Source organism: Orcinus orca, chromosome 5 (assembly GCF_937001465.1).
Source record: "Orcinus orca chromosome 5, mOrcOrc1.1, whole genome shotgun sequence".
NCBI classification, from domain to species: Eukaryota; Metazoa; Chordata; class Mammalia; order Artiodactyla; family Delphinidae; genus Orcinus; species Orcinus orca.
The window spans coordinates 30901272-30924288 of record NC_064563.1 but is presented as its reverse complement, the minus strand read 5'-3'; the positions used below and the strand labels follow the sequence as shown (position 1 = coordinate 30924288).

Here is a 23017-nt window from a genome sequence, read left to right as displayed (position 1 = left end):
GGACACGGGTTCGAGCCCTGGTCCAGGAAGATCCCACGTTCCACAGAGCAACGAAGCCCATGCTCCACAACTACTGAGCCTGCACTCTAGAGCCCACAAGCCACAACTACTGAACCCGTGTGCCACAACTACTGAAGTCCATGTGCCTAGAGCCCATGCTCTGCAACAAGAGAAGCCACCGCAATGAGAAGCCCGCACACCGCAACGAAGAGTAGCCCCCGCTCGCCGCAACTAGAGAAAGCCCACGCACAGCAACGAAGACCCAACGCAGCCAAAAATAAATTAATTTTTTAAAAAAAGAAGATGTGGTCTATTTTCAGGTTAAAAAATTCCAAATGGTAAAGGTAACAAGACCAGAGATCTATCATTCTCATTTTCCTGTATACTCCGGGTAAGATTTGTTGTTGTGCTTCTCAACCACGAAGCAGGCAACATTTGAGAGAGTCATTGGAAGCCAGTATTCACAGGTGGCCTGATGCAGAGGCAGCATCATAAGCAGTGATATCACCGTCACTAAATAGCTGATATCAGGGAACTGCGGGAATGAGCAGATCTATATTGTTTCAATACAAACAGCCACAGCAATGGGAGCAATAACAGCATTGCTACCTTTTCCTCATAATGAGGAGTATGAAATTAGCCAGGAATGGTGCATTTGACAATAAAGAACATGAAGAATGTTTCCTGGACCTGAACAGGATGAGGTGGTGCCAGAACACTACAGAGAGTCTTCACATGCACCAACTGGACAATAAACAAATCCATAAGTACCTCTGCTCCCCCTATTTTTCTATATTGCCAACAATAAATCACTATGTCACATGAGCCCATGCCCATGGATTTTAAATTCTTTAAAATTAATTTAAAATTTAAATTAACTGCAATTTCTTTGTCTTAATCAAATAGTTTTCATAGACAGCTTTATGAAAAATATTTGCTCAGGGCCCTGTACACCCTAGAGGTTCCCTGGGCAGGAGTGCATCTTTCTAAGGTAGAGGAGGAAGGTTTGTGGGAAAGAACTGGGCAGAAACATGCTTGGGAAAGTGCATTCAAACCTGAGGACAGAAGAACCTGGTCATGAGTGGAGACTTTTGTCCCCTTCAACTAGTATTTATTAGTCCCCTAAGAGCCTCCCCAAATGGAATAAAAATAAATTTAAAAAAAGAAAAGTAAGCACACTAAAGGTTTAAAAACTTGAGGCTAATATCAAGAGGAAGTATAGCAAGAACAGTAGTTGCTAAAGTAAATTGCCCTACGTTCAAACTCTCCCTCTACCATGTGTAGTCATGTGACCTTGAACCTATCTGAGCCTCAGTACTCCATTCTGTAAAATGGGGGAATAACAGTAACTCTCATCAAGGTACTTGTTGTACAATAAGTGCTCCATCAGTGTCAGCTGCTATTATTTGTTTGTGGAAGGATCTAGCCAACCATATGCAGAATAAAAAATCCTAGATCAGTTTCTGTAAAGTCCAGTTAATTATCTTTATGTTTAGAATACTGCAATTTTTAAAGTTTTTTAAAGATATAAATCCTCCAACTTAAATTCATGCTGTATCTTAATAAAGATAGAAAAAAACAAATGAATCCAAACTTACAAACACAGTGATGAAAATGTAGAATTGCAGCAATAAAGAGAACATCTTAAACTTAAATCGAGATAAAAGACAGATTGACTACAAAGCAATGGCATTTGGAGTGATAATAGATTTTCTAGAACACAGTGGAATCACATCTTTTAATGTAATGATGGAAAACAATTATCCTACTTCTCTACACCTAAGTATTCTATCATTTAAGAATGAGAATGAAATCTTTTTATTTTCCATTTTCACCGACTCTAATGCCTTGGGCCCCCCAAATCAGATCGTCACCCTTAAACCCCTTCTACAGGGAAACTTTCAACCACCTATGTGACTAAAGAATGTACTGAGAATGCCTGAATCCACATCTAGAATGAGAAATATATACACATTCAAGGAGTATTAAAACCAAGTATAGGGCTTCCCTGGCGGTGCAGTGGTTAAGAATCTGCCGCCTATGCTGGGGACACGGGGTCGAGCCCTGGTCCAGGAAGATCCCACATGCTGCGGAGCAACTAAGCCCGTGCACCACAACTACTGAGCCTGCACTCTAAAGCCCGCGAGCCACAACTACTGAGCCCGCGTGCCACAACTACTGAAGCCCGCACGCCTAGAGCCCGTGCTCCACAACAAAAGAAGCCACCGCAATGAGAAGCCCACACACTGCAACGAAGACTAGCCCCCGCTCGCCTCAACTAAAGAAAGCCTGCAAGAGTCAACGAAGACCCAACACAGCCAAAAATAAATAAATAAAATAAATTTGTAAAAAAAAAAAAAAAAGTATATTTGCCACCTAGGCTGCAGCAGCCGTTGAGTAGAAATCATGTGATCATTTATACACAGCCACACTCCAAATATTGATGCTCCAAACCCCTATGCCCTTGACTAATAGGAAGTCCCATTCTTTGCTGCAGTACCCTCCCTAAACTTTTCAGCTCTCTCAGAACTTACATGTGAAACCCAAATGTACCTAAATCTACCCATCTGTGGGTCCCAGGTAAGGGCCGTTCTTTCCTGGAGTGTCTGGAATGCCCCACATAAACGCAGAGCCTCCGCCTGACCCACCCTCAGCTCTCACCCTACCGGTGCTCTGTGATCTGTCGCCCCCTGCCGGTCTCACTGGACATAGCCTTCCCTTCCCCTCTGGAGTCCAGACTACCATTTTTTCTGGCTTATTCCAGGCCACCCTCGAACTACTGTCTACACCACTGCAAATTTCAGGCACACCACCAGCCTCTGGCCTCGGCTGCTCCTTTCTCTCTCTCCCCAGAATGAGGCTGCTTTCCCTTCTGAGACCTAGTTCTCTCTCAGTGCTGTGTGCCCCTAGTAATACAGCTGTGAACCCCATATTTCCCAAAGGGCTTTTTTAAAAGTCATTTTGTTTCTGCTATACATTAACCACAAAAGAACTAATTTCAAAGCCAAAAAAAAAGACAATTACATGAAAAACGGCTCAGAACCATGAAATAGATGCTGATTATAAATATAGGCTTCAGGCATTATGAAATGAGGCAGCTCTAAATTTTCAAAGAACAAAGAGAAAGCAAGAGGATTTTTTAAATATCAAAAGGACTTTCAGGTTATAATTAGTAAATTGACTAACCTTTTTAAAGGTAAAAGTGAATTTCTAAAGCCTAAGGCATTCATGGGACTATACAATACTGTAAGTCTAGAAGATCGGCTCTGCCAAACTTCTCACTTCACAGGTGAGAAAACAAAATGTTACGTGACTTTCCCAAGGTCACAAAACAGGTCTGTGGCTGTCAGGATTTGAATCAGTGCTCCTAGCTCCCTTCTTCAGGCTCTTTCCACTCTGTCTACAATAGAAGATGTGTTCACAAATGAGTGACAATCCCCAGAGTTACATGGATAAATATACAATGGTCGTGGTTGTGGAGGCGGTGATGATAGTGGTGGTGATGATAGCGGCGGTGGTGGTGATGGTTGAAGAGGTGGCAGTGATGGTGGTGGCAGTGGTGGTGGCGGTGATGGTGGTGGTGGTGGTGGTGATGATGGAGCAGGTGGTGGTGATGGTGGAGATGGTGGTGGTGATAGTGGTATGCATATGTGCTGGAATATTGAAGAGTAGAGGACAGACAGTTCAAGGGCAACTCAAAGGCATGTCAGCCGAGGCTGAGATTCAGTTATGACTGGGTATATCTAACAGATTGAAGGAATGAGGCCTGGGATGCAGCAGGTATAAGCAAATCAATTAGATGTACCTATAAACAAAATGAGAGACAGTACAGCAACTGAGGACGCAAAAAGGTCATAAGGACTTTTCCGTGTGGGATTGCCCTATGTGTTGGATGTTTCCAGGACGGGGAAACTTCCTGACAGTGAGTCTCCTTGAGAACACAGGTTGTGGAAACCCATCGGTATTCATTGATTGCCTTTTTGGTGCAAGACTCTCTGCTAGGCCTTGGCAACACAAGGGTAAGCAGGAAAGCAGGACAAGTCCCTGTTCTATACCTACCTTCAAAGGTTCTTGATTTTTGTTCTTTTAATGATAGGAGAGTTGCCTGGCTGAATAAGACAATTTGCCAAGTCCTGCCCACCCGTCCTGAGTGGTGGTGCAGGCTGGAAGAGCCCTGGTTAACTCTTGCGGAAAGGTCCACATGTCATTGAAAAGTCCTCACGAGCCATCCACTCTGGCCCACAGTGCCACTGTGCGGTAGGCACCCGCGGGCTGATCCTGCACAAAACAAAACAAGCAGTAGCAGCTTCTAAGTCAACATACCGCTCCTGGTCAGGAATTCAAAGCACTTTCTCTGAATAACTATTGTGCTGAACCAAGGCAAAGAAAAGGCTCTAGAATCTTGGGGCTCAATGGACCCTTAGTGATCAGCTATTGGGCCCAAGTTCTCCTCTGTAAGATCTCTGACTGTGGTCAAATCATGGAATCAGTGAGCTGAGGGCAGCTCTCTGCTCCTTCAGACCATCCATTTATTTGATCTATGATGCTGATGGGCTCTGTTGAGCATGGAACACATCTCCATTTCTACAAGAGCCTAACACTGACCAGCTATTGCAGCAACAATTCAGCTCATTACCTCATCCTGGTTCAGGTCCTCCGTTCACCCCCCTCAGACCTTTATCCTGAGCCCTCTCTATCCCTTGGAAATATGTCTCTTTCCTTGCTTATGTTGGTTCTTCTCTCTTGTCTTGTCATCAGGTGTGTCTTCATACACTATGAAGACACTCCTGGCACAATAACTGACTTAGAATTGGCCCAGTTAGGCTTATCAGATGGGGAGTGTCTGCTCTCTGTAGAAACAGGTGATACAAGGATCAGCGACATGTCCTCCTCCCTAAAGAACTTAGCAAATGTTAGTGCCTGGCAGCTCTGTCTTCTTCTGTCTATTATTCTAACATGGAACCTGCACCATTACCTCCAGGGAGATGGGTATGTAAATGAGACAGGCATGAGAACAGACAGAGAATAGGCCATGCAGGTATGAATGATTCTTTCCACATCCCTTCCTCTTAGAGAAGACTTGGAGGATCTCAGTAGCTCCCCTCAGAAACTGGCAGGGAACACACACAAGGAAGAGAAAAAAGTGTAGAACCACTGCTGAGGTTTTGTTGACTTTAGAGTTTGCTTTACTTCAATTCCCTATAAACTCAGAATTGATAACAGTGTGTAAATCAACTTATTATAATGTCATTTCACTCTAGATTTTCCAAAATTGAAAATGGTCTCATGTGTATCTCAGTTTCACAACACTATCAGATTCCAGCCATGAGATCAAAGTATCTTCTACTTCCTACATTGTGGGTTCGGATTTTTAGGTGGCAAAAACCTTTTTCAGGTTGTAGCCACCAACCTATTATAAACTTCCAATCATTATCATCCTTACATGCATAAGTTAAGCTCATTATTGAAGTTATCTCAGAAGATACAACTCATTACATTTTCTTTTTTCCTACTGAATCATGCAATCATGTAATATATGGTCCACAGATACAAACTGCAGTTCCCGAGTGCCAGGCTAGGGACCAGAGCTGGTCCATAATCAGGTCTTCATTTGTCCACCTCGTTTTGAAGTGAATGAAGAAAACGAGGGGTGCATGTCATTGTGAGGGGCCAATTCTTGGGAAGTTAGGTCTTCTAGTCTAAGATTAACTCAATCTTATTCATCTGATATTAAAAATCTTTTATAAAATAAAGGTGCTAGTGTGTTAACTGTTGCATACTTTCTTTCTGTTATGTTCTTATCAGCAAAATAAAAGCTGTTAACCTCGAATCACCTGACGAACATTTTGTTAACTGAGCCTACAGCACACTGCCACCCCACACTACCAGGGATTACGTTCCCACCCTACAAAGAACCAGCCTGATGGGAATCCAGGAAGAATTGTGAGATGCAGGATTTGTGAGAAACGGGACACTCTGCTTAGAAGTATTCAAAAGACACCCAGTTAAGGACCAAGTTAGAGCTGCTTTTTTTCCGGACGCGCAGGCTCAGCGGCCATGGCTCACGGGGCCCAGCCGCTCCGTGGCACGTGGGAGCTTCCCGGACCGGGGCACGAACCCGTGTCCCCTGCATCGGCAGGCAGACTCTCAACAACTGCGCCACCAGGGAAGCCCGCAAGTTAGAGCTTTGACTAGACCCAACTTCAAATAAGAGTTGTAATTAGTGCTCATGAAGGTGCACGTGAGAGCCATCCAGATTTATTTGTTTATTCATAGATGGAGATCTGGATGCCTTCATAAGAATCTAATATAGTTTCAACTTTGAAATATAACCAATAATAAAATTCTGAGAAATAAAAATAATTAGGGTATTTGCATCCTGCTGGATGATAAATTTTAATGATTAAGAGCAGTGCGATTCCAGTGTCAGAACCGTCAGATTAATGGAATAAATAAAAAGTCCAGAAACAGATCCAAGCACATACAATAATTTACATCTGATAAAGGGGATATTTTCAAAAGTGAAGAAAGGATAAATTGTCAAATAATGATGGTTAGACCACTGGCTAACTGTTTGGAAAAAAGTAAGTACCATCCCTAACTCACAGCTAACACCCTCCCCCCACAAAGTCCAGACAGATTAAGTATTCACATTTTAAATTTTTTAATAGAAGTAAAAGAAAATATAGATGAAATTGTATGAATATTGGCATGAAAAAAGCCTTTCTGATGCTGACAACCACTAAAGGCAGACATTATAAAGGAAAACGTCAGTTAGACATATAAAAACTTAAAAATCTCTCTGTGGGAAGGAACCTATAAACAGAATTAAAAGACAAAAAATAGCAGTATGACAATGGATTAATATTTTCAATATATATAAAGGCTTATTTATATAATAATATATATAATTTTAATATATTTACATTTTATATATTAGCAATATGTATATATAAAAGCAATATGAAGCAAATTAAGTAATAAAAATGCTAACTCTAAAAATCAAAAGTAAAACGAAGAAGCAAACCAAATTATACAGCCATTCAGTAGCATAACCACAGAGAGAAACTATTGGAAGTGATTTTAAAACATAGCAATTTGGGGCTTCCCTGGTGGCGCAGTGGTTGAGAGTCCGCCTGCTGATGCAGGGGACGCGGGTTCACGTCCCGGTCCGGGAGGACACCACATGCCGCGGAGCAGCTGGGCCCGTGAGCCATGGCCGCTGAGCCTGCGCATCCGGAGGCTGTGTTCCGCAACGGGAGAGGCCACAACAGTGAGAGGCCCGTGTACCACAAAAAAAAAAACAAAAAACCAAAAAAAAACATAGTAATTTGGGCATCCCTGGTGGGATACACCCTCAGGACCCCAAAACTCCAAACTATAGCAGTAATAAATTTTAAACTGCTTTTAATATTCATATTGTGGACAATAAAGTTGGTACTGCTATTCTAAGACTGAGATTGTGCTGTTCAGAGCCAAGACTCTTGGAGTGGAAGAAAAGAGATACAAATAGATATTAAATCAATGAAATAAAGCAAAAATCCTGTAGTCCTGAATTTGAATGGGAAATATCAGCAGGAACTTATAATACATTTTCTTACCTGTATTTCCTGTCTCAGTCCACTGAAAGCACTTAGAAGTAATGACAATACCAGTGGTAACCAGGACCCCACGGCACCCAGGTTGTGTCTGTAAATATCATCTTCCTCTAAAAGAAACCAGGATTTCCCCAGAGAAATTACTTTCAGGTCTGAGGCAGGAAATGTATGCTATGAGCCTGGATCTTCTTTCATAACGGATAGCAAGGAAGCTATCAGACTGCTAAGGTCATTCAAAAGGACCCAGGAACCAACAGCAAGAAGCACCCATTGGCCAAAGACGATGAGTTCAACATCAGTAAGGACAACAATCACCATCAATTTCAACAGATCAAATATATTTAAATGTATGAGTGCATATGGTTCCCATGGAGTACAGAAGGAAACCATCTCATTATTTTGAAAGGGGTAAGAATCAAACCCTTAGCTTCCTTACCTATATAAACTGTATCTTAAGGCAACCAGACAGTTCTATTTGGGGAATTTCTCCTTACAGAAGCGTCCCAGCTAGTAAATGCCAAAGGAATGATAGACTATCATAATTTTGGAAATCCCTCATCCATAGATGGATTTAGGTAATGATCCTCAATATATCATCAATGCCATCATCAACAACGTAAAAAGAGGGAACCAGATGTTATGTTCCTGTTGCTGGAAGTGCACAGTGCCACCTACGAAGTGTTTTGTCAAAAAGGAATCTAAAAATCAAAAAAGTGGAACCCGCTCAAGTATTTAGATCTAACTACAATTTACAGATAGTTCAGGGGAAAGAGGAATGCATGAAACACCATCACAGTAATGCAGTCAGCAAAATCGAGACCAGGGGAATTCTCCAAGGCAAATAACCAAATTTCTTTAGCAACAAAAAAAATAATAAGGATTGTGAGGGAGAAAAGGAGGGAGGGAGAGAAGGGAGGAAGGGGAAAGTGGAAATGAAATCTATGGATTAAAAGAGACATAAACATGTATAGGATAAGAGAGGACATGTGAACACAACAGACTGGATGACGTTTAGAAGATATTACTGAGTTTTGTTTTAGTGGTGGTGGTAAAGTGGTTATTTTGAAAAGGAAATATACTTTAGAGATACATATGGAAATATCTGTAGATATAATAATATGATTATTCAAGGGGAGGTTGGCAAGAGGTTTGCAGGAAATAAGAGTCTTCACGTGTTGATAATTGTTAAAGCTGAGCCATGAGAACATCAAGGCCATTATACATTCTCTCTGTTTTTATATATGCTTGAAATTTTCCATAATAAAAAGATAAAGAGGGAATTCCCTGGTAGTCCAGTGGGTAAGACTCCACGCTCCCAATGTAGGGGCCCTGGGTTTGATCCCTGATTGGGGAACTAGATCCCACATGCATGCCACAACTAAGAGTTCGTATGCCACAACTAAGAAGCCTGCATGCCGCAACTAAAAAGGTCCCATGTGCCACAACAAAGACCCAGCACAGCCAAAATAAACAAATAGATAAATTTTTTTTAAACATAAAGAAAAAAACAACAAGGAAAAGTTAATGACATCAACTGACCAAAAAAAAGCACTAAGAATATAATCGGGCAATTTATAAAAGAAGAAATAGAAATAATTGATAGGAAAATGAAAAAAGAAATCCTGTCTTAGAAGAAAACTAAAAAATGTAAATTTTTTAAAAGGTGAGATTTCGTTTTTCATCTAGCACACTGTCCAAACATTTAGAGATGAATGATACCCCCTGGTGGCAAGGGAATGAGAAAAGGAGCACCCCAAACACTAGACTCAGTGGCTCAGGTTCTCTGCAGAGTGTTTATGTAATGAAAATCCCACTAAATACATGGTGAGGGACTTCCCTGGTGGCGCAGTGGTTAAGAATCCGCCTGCCAATGCAGGGGACACGGGTTCGAGCCCTGGTCCGGGAAGATCCCACATGCCGTGGAGCAACTAAGGCCGTGTGCCACAACTACTGAGCCTGCGCTCTAGAGCCCACGAGCCACAACTACTGAGCCCATGGGCCACAACTACTGAAGCCCTCGTGCCTAGAGCCCGTGCTCCGCAACAAAGAGTAGCCCCCACTCGCCGCAGCTAGAGAAAGCCCACGCTCAGCAACGAAGACCCAATGCAGCCAAAAATAAATAAATAAATTAATTAATTAAAAACAAAAATAAGAGAAGAGAAATAGAAAAGAAAAAATATATATAAAAAAAAATACATGGTGAGGAGCCGGGGCTCCAGAGCCAGCTGGCCAGGTCAGATCCCAGTCATACCATTTACTGGAGACAGGACTCAAAGCAAGTTTAACTGCTCTGTGTCTCACGTCCTAGTCCTAAAATGACTGTAATAGCAGCACCTCCTCAAAGAGTTACTGTCAGGTTCAATCAGTGAATTTTGCGTGTGTGTGTGTGGCCGCACCACACGGCATGCAGGATCTTAGTTCCCCGCCCAGGGATGGAAACCATGCCCCCTACAGTGGAAGCTCAGAGTCTTAACCACTGGACCGCCAGGCAAGCCCTCAGTCAGTGAATATTCGTAAGAAACTTGGACCAGTGCCTGGCATATAGTGCTGGCTTTCATTACGATGTTGGTCCAGCAACCTCACTTCTAAGTCCTTATCCTAAGGAAATCTTTATTAAGCTCACAAAGATGTATATACACATTTGTTTATCATTCCATGATTTATCAAAGGCCCAAAGTAGGAATGCTTGGCTAAATAAATTTTTGTAATCTTTACCTTGTGATACTATGTGGCCATTAAATATAATTATGTTGATACATGCGTATTGATGTAAGGACATTTATAATCTATTTTCAAGAAGGAAAATCAAGTTAGAGAAGAATAAATATAGTTGAACTCTAGGAAGGAGACATATGCATGTTTTTAATCAGTGCATGCATACCTAGTAGTTGACTCTGGATTTGGGGGTTATTCAAATTTATTTTTCTTTTTGATTATCTGTGTTTTCTAATTTTTCTACATCAATCTTACTGCTTGGATAATTTTTAAATAATTTACTATGTTACATATTGCGATGGTTAATTTTATGTCAGGGTCAACTTGACTAGGCTAAGGGATGCCCAGATAGCTGGGAAAACTTTATTTTGGGGTGTGTCTCTCAGGGTGCTTCCGGAAGAGATTAGCATTTGAATCAGTAGACTGAGCAAAGAAAATCCACCCTCACCAGCCTGGCTGGGCTTCATCCAGTCCACTGAGAGCCCAAATAGAATGAAAAGGCAGAGGAAGGATAAAGGACGATTTAGCTCTCTCTTCTTGAGCTGGGACGTCCATCTTCTCCTGCCCTTGAGACTTGTAATTCCTGGTTCTCAGACCTTCACACTCCAGGACTGAGAAGCTTTCCTGGTTCTCCAGCCTGCAGACACCAGATCATGGGACTTCTCGGCCTTTATAACTGCATGACCCAATTCCTGTCATAAATTTCCTCTTCATATATCTGTATCTATATCTGAACTTATATCTATATCCTATTGCTTCTGCTTCTCTGGAGAACCCTGACTAATACACATAGTTCCAAAGTTCTTATAAATCTTGCCCCCGCAAAATTTTAATGTATTTGAAAGTAGGGAGGGGTAAACAGCATAGAAATGCGAAACTAATATGTGAGTCTCCAGAGTAGATAGAGAAACACATTTGGGGACATAGAACTTAATAATGTACATTCAGAAACAGAGTCATTCTGTACAGGTGATTATCACTAGCATGTGTAAGCACATGCAAAGCACATGGGTATTCACATCTATTTCACTTGGGTCCCCCTGAAAGCGGAACCTGAGGCAAGGACTTGGGTACAGGTTTTATTTGTTTCAGAGGTGCTCCCAAGAAGCGGAAGCGAGAGGGTGAGAAAAATGAAACCAGAGGGAGAAAGGCCAATAAAGGGTGTGTTAATAAATTGTAACTGTTGCAGGAGACTGGGATTCACTCCCCCTGGGGACTTTGAGAAACTGCAGAATTAACCTCAGAACTGTCCCACCAAAGCATGGGAAGGCTGGAGCGATTACTCACCAACTCTCACTCCACCTTGGGTGTGCGCTGCCCTGGTAGAGACAGCTCTCCAGCATTTGCAGGCTGTACCTGCAAGTAGCCTGTGCAACCTCCCACCAGAGACAACCCTGAGGCCGAAAAGCAGAGGTCCCAGAGCGCATTGCGATGTGGGGGACCGGCAACGGTAGTGCCCTCAGTGCTACGGGAAACCAGCATGTGGCGAGGGACCCCACAAGCACCTTTTTACACCTTCCTTGCCCAAAGCCTGTGAATAAGAAAGCATAACTTTGTCAGCAGAACTCTGAGAGAGGGATGAACTGCCCCCACCACTCCCCACTCACTGTCCCTCCCCCTCCTCACTTGCCACTGAGATCCTGGTTGTACACCTTCTCAGCTGTTCAAAGGTATGAGATCCAGGGCTTCCCTGGTGGCGCAGTGGTTGAGAGTCCGCCTGCCGATGCAGGGGACACGGGTTCGTGCCCCAGTTCGGGAAGATCCCACATGCCATGGAGCGGCTGGGCCCGTGAGCCATGGCCGCTGAGCCTGTGCATCTGGAGCCTGTGCTCCGCAACGGGAGAGGCCACAACAGTGAGAGGCCTGCGCACCACAAAAATATTAAAAAAAAAAAAGGTATGAGATCCACAAAGGGAACTTACTCCCCAGGAGCTAAGGGGTGGGTTGACCCGAGTCCCACGTAAGGCCCTTCATAAGCTAGCCTCTGGCCTCACTGAACAGCCTGGCACCATGATACCCCCAAGCCTCCTTTGCCCCAGATCCCCTTTGCCCTCTGCAGTGCCTTTCCTCCTCACTTCCCCTGGTTCCTCCTGCTAGAACTTCAGGGCTTAACCCAGGTATCAGGACCACGCAGAGGTCAAAAGAAGCCTGGATGGAGGGCTGGGGAGAGGGACAGGCCCAAGGTAGTGGGGAGAGATAGGTGAGGCAAGACTGGCCACGAGCTGAGTGGACAATGGCTGAAGTTGGGTGTTGGGGACGTGGGTTCATCACGCTATTCCCTCTACTCGTGAGGCCTGGAGGTGCACGGCTGGGGGTGCACGGCTGGGTTTCCCTTTAGGGAAAACAGTGGCTGTTCAACTAGGTCTTACTCGCCGGGGCACCCCAGCCAATGGCCAAGCTGGCTGGGGGCATGAGGTCCTGGCCACTCCTGCCCAGTGGGGACTCCCTGGTGGGCAGTGCCTGCTCTGGAACTCCCACAGGGTTGGTGGAGATGTCAGCCGCAAGGTGGTCTGGGGCTCCTCCCTCCCCACTCCTGCTTCCCGCTCTCCCTTCTCCCACAGGGGTCAGACCTGCACTGCACGTGAGCGCTTTCCCTGCCCGATCCGGCTTCCTCCGCCGGTGTGACTCCCCAGCAAACCGACTGCAATCCTATCTCCATCTTGGCAACTGCACCCCAAAGGCCCTAAACTGACACAGTTGGGGTACAGATGGCTCCAGCCCCCACCCAGCCCCTGCTAAAGCACCAAAAACATGAAGAAATACCAGAGAGTGAGAAACATTGTACTGTATTTAAAGGTTTACATATAATAAATTAATGCTTTTCAAATTAAAAAAAATACAGTAGTTACATACATAACCTAATTTTAGAAATAATATCAAAAATTTAATTTGTGGTTCTTTGGGGATATGAGGCCCTCCTTCCCTCCCACCCACGAGCAGGCCCTGCCAGACATCAGCTCTGGGAAGCTCTCCAAGGTCACCCCAGGCTGCACTGGGAGGCTCTGTCTGCACTCCCATAGCATCCTAATCTCTGTCAACAGATTATGACCCTGTACTTTTCACCCCCCATCTCTGCCTCTACCCCAACTCAGCAGTGAGAGGCTGGAGGACCTCAGTAAATGGCTTTGGGTCAATCAGTGAATGACTGGCTCAGGCATAAGTCCCCAAAAGGACCCCATAAAAGACCCATCTCTACAGCGTTTCTGCAGGTTTACAAAACACTCCGGACTAGAGACCAGGTGTTTCCTTTCAGTCTGGAGTGAACGTGGAGGTGGAGGAAGGATGCTGCTCTGAGGTCCTGTTACGACCCTTTCTCAAGCCCTGGGACCCAGGGGCACTGCCAGGGCCCCTCACAGGGGGCGGGAGAGATCATATCCATCTTCTGCTCTGCTTCTCTCCAGGGGAGAAGACCTCTCGGTTACTGGTGACGACAAGAGGCCCAGCAGCCCCATCTGTTGGGGGGGGACCGTGAGCCAGCCCCACCCAGCTGGGAGACGAGGCTGATCCTCTGGCCACCAGGCTCTGGGACAGGATCACCAGCCAGGGGCCCTGGGCTGACCAGGGCTCCAGGAGCTGGCACCAATCTTCTCTGGGAGCTTCGAGCGAGACAAGGGCTTTGGTTTCTCTCTCTGGATCACGTCCTGGGGGAGATCTTCCAAGGAAGAGATCTCCAAGTCACTCTCATCTTCAGAAAGCTGCAGGGAGGGGAGGGGAGAAGAAAATGCATCTGACAAGGGAGGATGGATGTGCAGGACAGACATGGGGACAAAATGCGGATTTGGAAGAAAGCAGGAGGGGGATGCTTCTCCTCCTGCCTTCTCATTTCCCTGAGAACCTGCTTCAGAGACCTGGGGTCACAGCAACGCAAACACCCCTGAAATTCCACTGGCCACACCAAGGCAAGCTCCTTGGAGAGGCCTGTAGCAGAGCAGGTTGCTCTTGTTGTAATTTAAACTTTGTCCAGGTTTTTTAACTGCCCACAGTGATGGATCTGGAAGCCTAGAGCCTCAACTTCTCCAAATTCCTGAGCTGACGCACCAGGGGCTAACACGCCCACCCCACCCGCCACAGACTTCTTGTCTAGGGGCTGGGAAACATTCTGACCATAGGAGCGTGAGGGGAACTCGAAGTGCCAGGAATCTTTCGTCCTGGAAAGGGTCTGGGCTGGGGCCAACTGAAGAGCCCAGAATGGGCCACGGTCCCAGGCTGTCCTGGAACCAGAGCCACGGTCAGTGCCCAGGTCATTTGCCTGGAATGTAAGGCCAACCAATCAGAAACCAGCAGGGCCCGGGGGCGGCAAGCAGGCTCTGAGCGGTGCCTCAACCTGCTTAGGGCTGTCGGCGTTCTTTCACAACATGGGAAAAGGGATGAATACTTTTAAAATCCTTTAGACTCATTACTCGCAAACACACATGGGCTGCATAATAAACCAAACATGTTATGTAGCACAAGGTAGGTATTTGGGGTTGGGGGAGTATGCTAGGGAGAACCAAAAAGTGATGGCCCACTCTTTCTGAATTTTAGGGCAATGGCATCCCAGGATGCGTCTTCTTGATTGAGAAAGGAGTGTAAAGTAATAAGAGCTCGAAATGTTTCTGCCTGAGACAGCAACAGGAATATGGAAGTTGTTCCCTGATGGGGGGCGGGCAGCGAAGAGGACGTCCTGACGGGAATGGTCTGGAAGGCTGAGCATCTGAGTTCTAAATCTGATGGCAGCTGGAGCCTGAGAGAAGCAAGGCCATCGAGACATTCTTAGTGATGAGAAATGGCCTTGAATATTTAGTCTAAATATCCCCATTGTGGGTTGTGGCCTACTCTGACGTGCTGTGTGATGCTACTCCAACACCCCACCCTGTGAAGCAATCTGCTCTGCACACAGCCTTGCGCTGGGGTCCTTGGGGCATAAAGGAAGGGGGAGGGGTCGGCTGTGGGGTGAGGCGGAGCCGGAAGAGAGCGGCTACTGCAGGAAGCCAGACACAGAGCTGGGTCCAGGCTCTATCAGAGGCAGGAAGTGGGAGCGTGTGCGGCCGGGAGACACAACCCACTGAGCGGTTGTTCGTATAATGAAATAACAAGCACTGGAAAGTGGCCATCCCTCTACCTGTGCAAGGGCAGAGGGGACAGTGACGTCACCCGCAGTGTCACACCAGGGCCCAGGCTGACGCTCGCTGGACCCTCCCTCAGTCCCCCAAACTCAGAGCTGGCTCTGTAGGGAATTGCAGGGCAGCCTCCAAGGTCCTACAGCCTACCTGGGGCTTCCCTCCTGGCACAGCAGCCCTCTGTGGCCCGGCATTGGGCTTGCAGAACAGACCGACCTCTCCAGCAGGCTTCTTGGTCGAAGCCTCCAGCTGCTTCTCATGATTTCTGACCATCAACCGCACCAGTGTTCCTGGAAGGCAACCAGGGGGAAAAGCCCAGAGTCCGAATGCATCATCCTTATGGGTCACATCCAGGCTCTGGTGTGGATAAAGGGAGCATGGAAAAGGGTCAAGAGGAAGAAGGAAGGGCAAAAACAGTAAAAGAGGGGCAAAGAGAGAGAGGCCCAGGCCAGCGTGTGCTTGGAACATCCTGTAGGTGTACAGTGCACTTAAGGACACGGCTGGGTACACAGGCTTAGGAAGCTGCCCTTCCCTCTCAACGGGAGGCCGGGAGGAATCCCTGCTCAGTTGGTACATGAACTGCAAGACTAACGTGCGGTTCCTCCTCCAACACCTTCACAGAGAAACGAAGAAATATCATCAATATAAATTCGCAAAGGAGGGCTGTGGGCCAGACACACTTTCTGTGAACTCCACGCAAGAAGGGGGCTAAGCAGGGACTACGTTATCAACGGACTCTGGTGACGTGGGAGAGCAAGGTGGGTGTCCAGACCTCAGGACCGGCCAAGAAGCAGGGAGCTAGCCACGGACTTCCAGGATTCAAACCTCTGGGGCCTGAACAGAGGTCCGGAGCTACGACAGCCCTCGGCTCATTGATTCATTCAAAAACTGTTTGTTAAGGGCCTAATGTGTACCTCGCCCCTCATTACCCATCTTGTCCGGAAACCTCATTTTACAACAAAGGAACCGAAACCCTTCACACAAGCACACGCAGGGAGCAAGTGACAGAGGCTGACGCGTGTCCGAGGACTCCGGATTCCCGGTTCCTAGATGTTTACACCCTATCATCTCGCCTGGCAGGTCGTCAGTACTTCTCCAGAGATCTGGTTCTGGTGGTCGACGGATTGGCAGGCTTGGAACACTGTGGACAAGATGAAGTACTGCAGGATCCATGGACACTGGACTTGGCAGATAGAGCTGGGCTTACACCCCAGCGCTTCCACTTACTGACTTTGGAAAGACAAAAGTTCCATATTCTTTCATCTTTGGCTAGAAAATGCAACTGAAGCCAGAAGCTACAAGCCTCTTAACATTTTTATAAGAAAACCTTCCTCTCCTGAGGAAGCCAGCGCACCTGAGTTCTTGCCAGGCATCTGGGCGCTCCCCTCCGAGGTCTCGGTGTCAGACCAGTCCGAGTCATCCTGCGGCCGGGGCCCCCTCCTCGAAGGAAGTCTCGGGGGCTGGAGGGACACGTGAGAGCTGGCATCGGCCTCCGAGGCCTCTTCAGAACTGAACGGGGGCGTACTGCTGAGGAAAAGAAGAAACGGGCGACATGTGGGCCGGAAGGAGGACGTTCAACGCCACACTTCACCACTTGCAAGCTTGTTTGGTTTGCCCAGAGCCAGCCCTGCTCCCTCCCTGGGCCCAGACGCCAGCCAGGAGTCACCTGGAGGGTGGCAGCCACACCAGCTCCTCCGTGAGCAGATGGAAGACCCAGCCCCTCCAGCGTGGCAACCGAGGCTTGGGGACAGGCGAGTAAAGGGAGGGTAGGTGTGTCCTGGCTGGGAGCAAAGGACCCCGGTCTCTTCATGGGAGCTAGGGCTGGACCGCACCTGAGACCCTTCCTGTTCACTTCTGCCTCTGCCCCTCCCCTGTCCACAGAAGGCTGTGGGGGGCCCAGGACAGGGCGGGAGCCACACCACAGACCCAGGGAGAGCGCAGAGCCTGGCTCACCTCAGCCCGGGCCCCAGGGAAGGCGGGGTGCTGGAGGGGCCAGGCGCTCTGGAGCCAGGAGTAGGGGTGGGCCCCTGAGCCAGGCCCGGGCCATGGCTGCCGCGGCTCTGAAGACGTGACACGGGGGACTCTGCCAGCTTGGATGACTGTGCCACGTGCAGGGTCCTGGCCTTTGTCTGGGCCTCTTTGGTGACCGGTGTGCTCTGCTGGCTTTTGACTAGAAACACAGGTAAGAGTGAGTTTCAGAGCATACCCATCTGGGCCCTCGAGCCCGAGAGAAGCAGAAAGAGGTTCCACACACGGGAACTGGGCAAGTCACTCTGTGCAGAGCACCATCATAATCACAGCGGATTTAATAACTTCCCCCACCCCAGGTGTCCTGCTGCTGGCCAGACCTGGGGCCAGGTTTCATCAGAGACCAAGAGAGCAGCTGGTGTTCCAGGGTCATGGCATCGTTTCGGGAGACCCGCGGGAGGCAGCAGGTCTGAAGAGGGTCCAACATGTCTGCAGCTCCCCCAACACAATCGTAGAAGCTGGCCTCGCCAAGGCCACCTACTCCCCTCTCTACCCAACCCCAGTGGCTGCTGCTGGAGCGCAGGCAGCCCTGCAGGAAGGCTCTGCTGCCACGAGAGGGTGCCGGTGGACCACCTGGGCCATCGAGATCCACACACCCGCCTCCCAGAACTCAGCTTGTGCAGGAGTGCTTGAGGCAGGCAATTAGATACAGCCCCTCCAGTTCGCAAACCACAAGGGGCAGGCAGTAATGCAGGATTGGCAGTTTTTTTATGGGAAGAGAAGAGGAGAGAAAGTGCATCACAGGGAGTCCGAGTAAGTACTGTTTCATCAAACTCGTACACGTGTGGACTGAGCCACAGCATAAAATGCATTTCTTACTGTAGTTCGAAGTTCGAAAAGACGGTTCAAAACGCACAGCTCTCGGAGAATGCGTTTACACAGAAGTGGGGTTTCCAGGAAAGAGTAAACTGAAAGGAGGGTGAACTTGCTGAGGGAAAATAACAACAGCTACAGTTACTATGCACAGACCAAGCTAAGCACTTCACATCCAACATCCATTTAGCCCCAGGCAGGCTTCCAGGGATTCGGGAACACTCAAGGCCCACGATTCCACGGAAGTCAGAGGCAGATGCAAACCCAGGTCGTCAGTCATCCCAAATCTAGGGCTCTTGCCACTGCCTTGCCTGCACCCCACAGCTCTGCCCCCAAACACAAGAGGCATACTCTGAGCAGAGACAGGAGGTGAGCTTCCGTACAGCACTCGTGGGACCTAGAAAGAGAACACGTGGGTGCAGAGCTGGAAGGAGGCCTACGAAATGCCGAGAGAACAGTGTTCATCTCACAGGTCAGTGATGGGCCCTGGAGAAGGCAGGACCCAAGGCCAGGGAAGCGGAGATAGAAGGTGGGGGCCAGGGGAGGTTCCCACTGCAGGCTCTGGGACCAAGCACTGGAGGGGAGGGGAGCACCTGGAAGAGCAAGAAAACTTTCTCTTCTTTTGGAAACCAGGACTCAGAGGGGGCTTCCATTCACCCTCCTTCGGGGCCCGTCCCCTCTCCGAGCTGCCCCAGCCTGTGCTTGGCCCTGTCACATCACCTAGTCCTGGCTGGTTTCCAGCTAAGGAAGCAGGCCCCAGCCCAGGTCAACCTCAGTAAATACTGCACTCAATTAAACAAATTAGGAATGAATGAGCATTTGAGGCAGAGGGTTATGTGAAAGGCAGGTTAGCAGCCAGGACAAACACCCTTCACTCTGAGATTTCTGTACAAGACTAAAAACTATCCTTTCCTTAGAGCTTTTAAGGCCAGAAGTTTAAACCAAATACAACAGAGTTACCCAGATCATCGACACGATTTTCACCATATTCTCAAAGCAACTGTCCTGTTCTCTATTTAACATTTTTATATAAAATGACACCACTTTTAAACATAAAGTACCCACTTCATACTTATGCAAGTAATAATTTCCATGAGCTCTCAGGATTGCTATGTTAGTAATATTTTTCCAATGTACATGAAGAAAAATAAAGATTAAATCTTGAAATTATTGATTCACGTACCAACTAAAATCAACCCTCATAGCCCCCAGCGATGGGTGGACCACACTCTGGAAACTTCCTTTGCATACAGAGCTCAGGTTGGGGCCTGCCTGGACACAAGGAGACAGCAGAAGTGACGTTCCTCTGGCTGCACACGTCCATGACCGAAAGGAGCTAGGGCATCACCCGGCCTGTGGATCTGAATCTAGAGATGGGGGCTCCTGAGCCAAAGAACACAGTTCCCTTGCTCCCTGCGTGCCCTGAGGACAGAGCGCGGAGGGTCCTCGCCCACATACTTCAGTCCTCCACAAGACCCACAGGGCCTTTCCATATCACAAATTCCAGGGACAAAGCAGCGGCTGGACCCGGCCCAGGAGACATCTGAGTTCTGAGGACTTGTCTGCCTGACAAACTGGCCCAACCGCTGCCCCAGAGCCGAGTATTCATTTGACGGATCCTTGCCTCCACCCGCAGCCTCTGTGCTGACAGGCCTGGTTTATAGAGCCACAAACAGAATGGGCTGCTCTCTGTTGCGGCAAAGCTCAACTTGTGATCCAAGCAAGTAAAACAGTGCAGAGCTAAGCTGCTGAAGTGGGCAGTGCATTGGAGCAGGGCCAGCTCAGGGCTGAGCACAGCTCTGGTCCTGGCTCTCCTCTGCTTCCCCGAGGGACTCTGGTGCCCACCCCACCCCATCCACAGACTCTGTTTTTCCAGCAGAAGACTTTTGGACTCAGACACCTGGGAGGACCCTGTCGTCTGGCCCTTCAGAGCAAAGCCCTGGATGTGGACGGGGGGGATTACGCACCCCCTTATATGCAAACAAGCCTGCACCCTCGCAGGTCACAGCCCCGAGCAAGCCCACTCGCTAGCTCACCTGGAGCCTCGCCGTCTGGTTGGGACACCGGAGCCCTGTTCCACTGTCTCTCCTCCTTCACTCTGCTGCTGGCTTCCTTGATGAGCTTCTCCCTCAGACTCAGAAATTCAGAAAACCTCCCCGCCTTCTGCTCCCGCTGGGCTCGCAGGAGGGACTCCAGGTGTCGGAGGGTGTGAGCAGGGATTCCCTTTGCATCCTGGAAGACCACAGAGGTTCCCTCTGGAGATGGGCTCCCCTTCTCCTTCCCTAAGCCTCTCAAAGCTGCTGCTGGCCTGGGAGTCACTGGGATCAGTGCCGGTGCTTCTGGGAGAGGAGCTGAGCATTAGAGCAGGGCAAGCAGGCTGCTGAAAGCAAGGTGGGCTAGGACCTGGGGGCCCCAGCAAAGCACACACAGCAGGATGGTACAAAGGGGCTACGCACCAGTCCATCGACATCGAGCATACAGGCTTAGGTGGGACATGCCTCTCCACCACCCGACCGAATCCTACAGTGGGGAGACCATGGCTTGCTCCTTTTTGTACCCCCAGGCACTATCGTTATGCTGGACACATTGTCCTCCGTGGCTAACAAGATTTGAAAACATCAACTGCAAAAAAACAAAGCCAGGCACCCTTCCAAAACCTACTGGAACTTGCTTGGGCTTTTGACATCCACCTAGAGCCCATGAGAAATCATTTAAGATTAGAAAGAAATGGTTTAATCAAGTCTGAACGTAAGGCCAGAGTTAGATTGAGCAGTAGTTGAAAACAGTCAGTGATTAGGGGGCATCCTTGCTACATTAAACCTAGGTGTCTGGGTTTTTTTGTTTTTTGTTTTGGAATTCTCAACGATGCGATGCTCAGCTTCTTTGATAACAAGGTGTGTTTTTTTAATAAAAGATGTCACTGGGCTTCCCCGGTGGCGCAGTGGTTGAGAATCCACCTGCCAATGCAGGGGACACGGGTTTGAGCCCTGGTCTGGGAAGGTCCCACATGCCGCGGAGCAACTAATAAGCTCATGCACAGCAGCTACTGAGCCTGCGCTCTAGAGCCCGTGAGCCACAGCTGCTGAGCCCGCAAGCCACAACTACTGAGCCCACGTGCCACAACTACTGAATCCTGTGCGCCTAGAGCCCATGCTCCGCAACAAGAGAAGCCACCACAATGAGAAGCCCGTGCACCGCAGCTAGAGAAAGCCCGCATACAGCAATGAAGACTCAACGCAGCCAAAAATAATGCCTTTCATGATAATATGCATTCTCTGGTTGAACACAGGCATGTAGGGACAATGGTGTTCAAATGCTAATTTGTACCAGAGTGTTCAGAGCCTGCTCCACCCACAGCCACCTGCTGAGTGGGCATGGCCACGTGTGCCACCGATGATGGACACTTCACCCAAGGGGCCCCTCCAAAGGCCACACTGAGCCAATTAAATTCCCTCTGTCAGAAACAGAGACACAGCCCTTTGGGGCACATATAGCCCCTTTGTGCAGGAGAAGATGGAACATCTTGTTTGATAGTTCCACTGAGACTCTATCCAGTTGGAGAGGAGTAATCTGTCAAAGTAATATCCACATATCGTCCACCGTCACACCTGGACCTTCAAGCTAAGGCACATCCCCTTATTATTCATTCCTATAGCATCCAATACCTCTCTTGCAGAGTATTTCTCACAATGGTAAGTTATTAAATTTCTGGACAATCATTGTTTAATACCTGAGTTCCCTACCATTTGTAAGCTCGATGAAAAAAATTATCAGTTCTGTCTAATTCATCACTGTATTCTCAGCATCTAGTGCACTACTTAGCACAAAGGTGCTCAATAAATATTTGTTGAATACGTGAACAACAACAACAAAATAGAGACGCAGAAGAAAGTAGCCAATGAGTGGAGAGCAAGGAGAAGTCAGGACACAGGGTGACCTCTCAGGAAGCCATTGGAGGAAACAGAGAAGAGAGCACAGTGTCAGCTGTGCAGGTTTATATTCCTGGACACCAAAGGTGCCCCACTGGAACAAATAAGATGAATAAGCTTACAACATAAAGAACAATCGACCCTTTGTCGGTTCAAGAATGCCCTGTGTCTAAACGGCAGGTACCGGCCCTGCCACAGGGGCCCTGGAACTCACTCGCTTTATCCCCATGCTCTCCAGCTTCTCCTCCAGGGTGTCCTCCAGGACCGGCCTGAACTGCTTCAGCAAGGTGGGGTTTCGACTGAGAGCTGCCAGCACCTTCTGCTGTCCACTGCGGGAGTCCTCCAGCTCTGCAGCACAAGACAACCACCAAGGTCAGCCTGGGTGCCCGAAACCTCTACTCCCAAAGCCACACCGCACACAGCCAGGGATCCTGGTCTCCAGCCTGTGCACCCAGGGCCACCGATCCCCTCTGAGTGTCCATCCCCGGGTCCTTCTCCTCCTGGGAACCACTGCTGCAGACCCCCTACCCACCTTCAGGATCCTCATCCCCTGCCGGTCTGGCCCTCCAAGATCTGGGTCAGTCCTGTCCCAGGTTAACTGAGAGATTTCAGGCTTTTGACTCACCGCTGAGTCCTGACAGCAGTCTGTTCCCTGGGTTCTGGTCTTCACGCCCCCCGCCCCCGCCCCAGCTTTACTGAGATATAATTGACATACAGCAATGTGGACAGATAGCTCCCTGCTCCCCTTGTTTACTGTCTAAATCAGGCGTTCTCCCTCCAGTTATATACATCAGAATTGCCTGGGTTTAAAGTGTACATTCTCTGACCCATCCTC

The 23017-nt window shown here is 48.1% G+C and overlaps 1 protein-coding gene across 4 annotated transcripts in view; it reads right to left on the bottom strand.

Annotated features, from left to right (window-relative positions):
• Window positions 1–13083: 13083 nt before the first annotated feature.
• Window positions 13084–23017, bottom strand: part of DZIP1L (DAZ interacting zinc finger protein 1 like) — a 46562-nt gene continuing 36628 nt past the window's right edge. For 3 of the 4 annotated variants that reach the window (XM_033404094.2, XM_033404095.2, XM_049710095.1), the window contains 6 exons: window positions 22397–22530; window positions 20290–20485; window positions 17366–17582; window positions 16767–16939; window positions 15563–15702; window positions 13084–14008 (listed from right to left, as the gene is read on the bottom strand). In XM_033404094.2, the coding sequence (XP_033259985.1) occupies window positions 13847–14008; window positions 15563–15702; window positions 16767–16939; window positions 17366–17582; window positions 20290–20485; window positions 22397–22530 (1022 nt within the window). In that variant the 3' untranslated portion in view covers window positions 13084–13846. The remainder of the gene's footprint in view (window positions 14009–15562; window positions 15703–16766; window positions 16940–17365; window positions 17583–20289; window positions 20486–22396; window positions 22531–23017) is intronic. The other variant, XM_004278978.3, reaches the window with a different exon arrangement.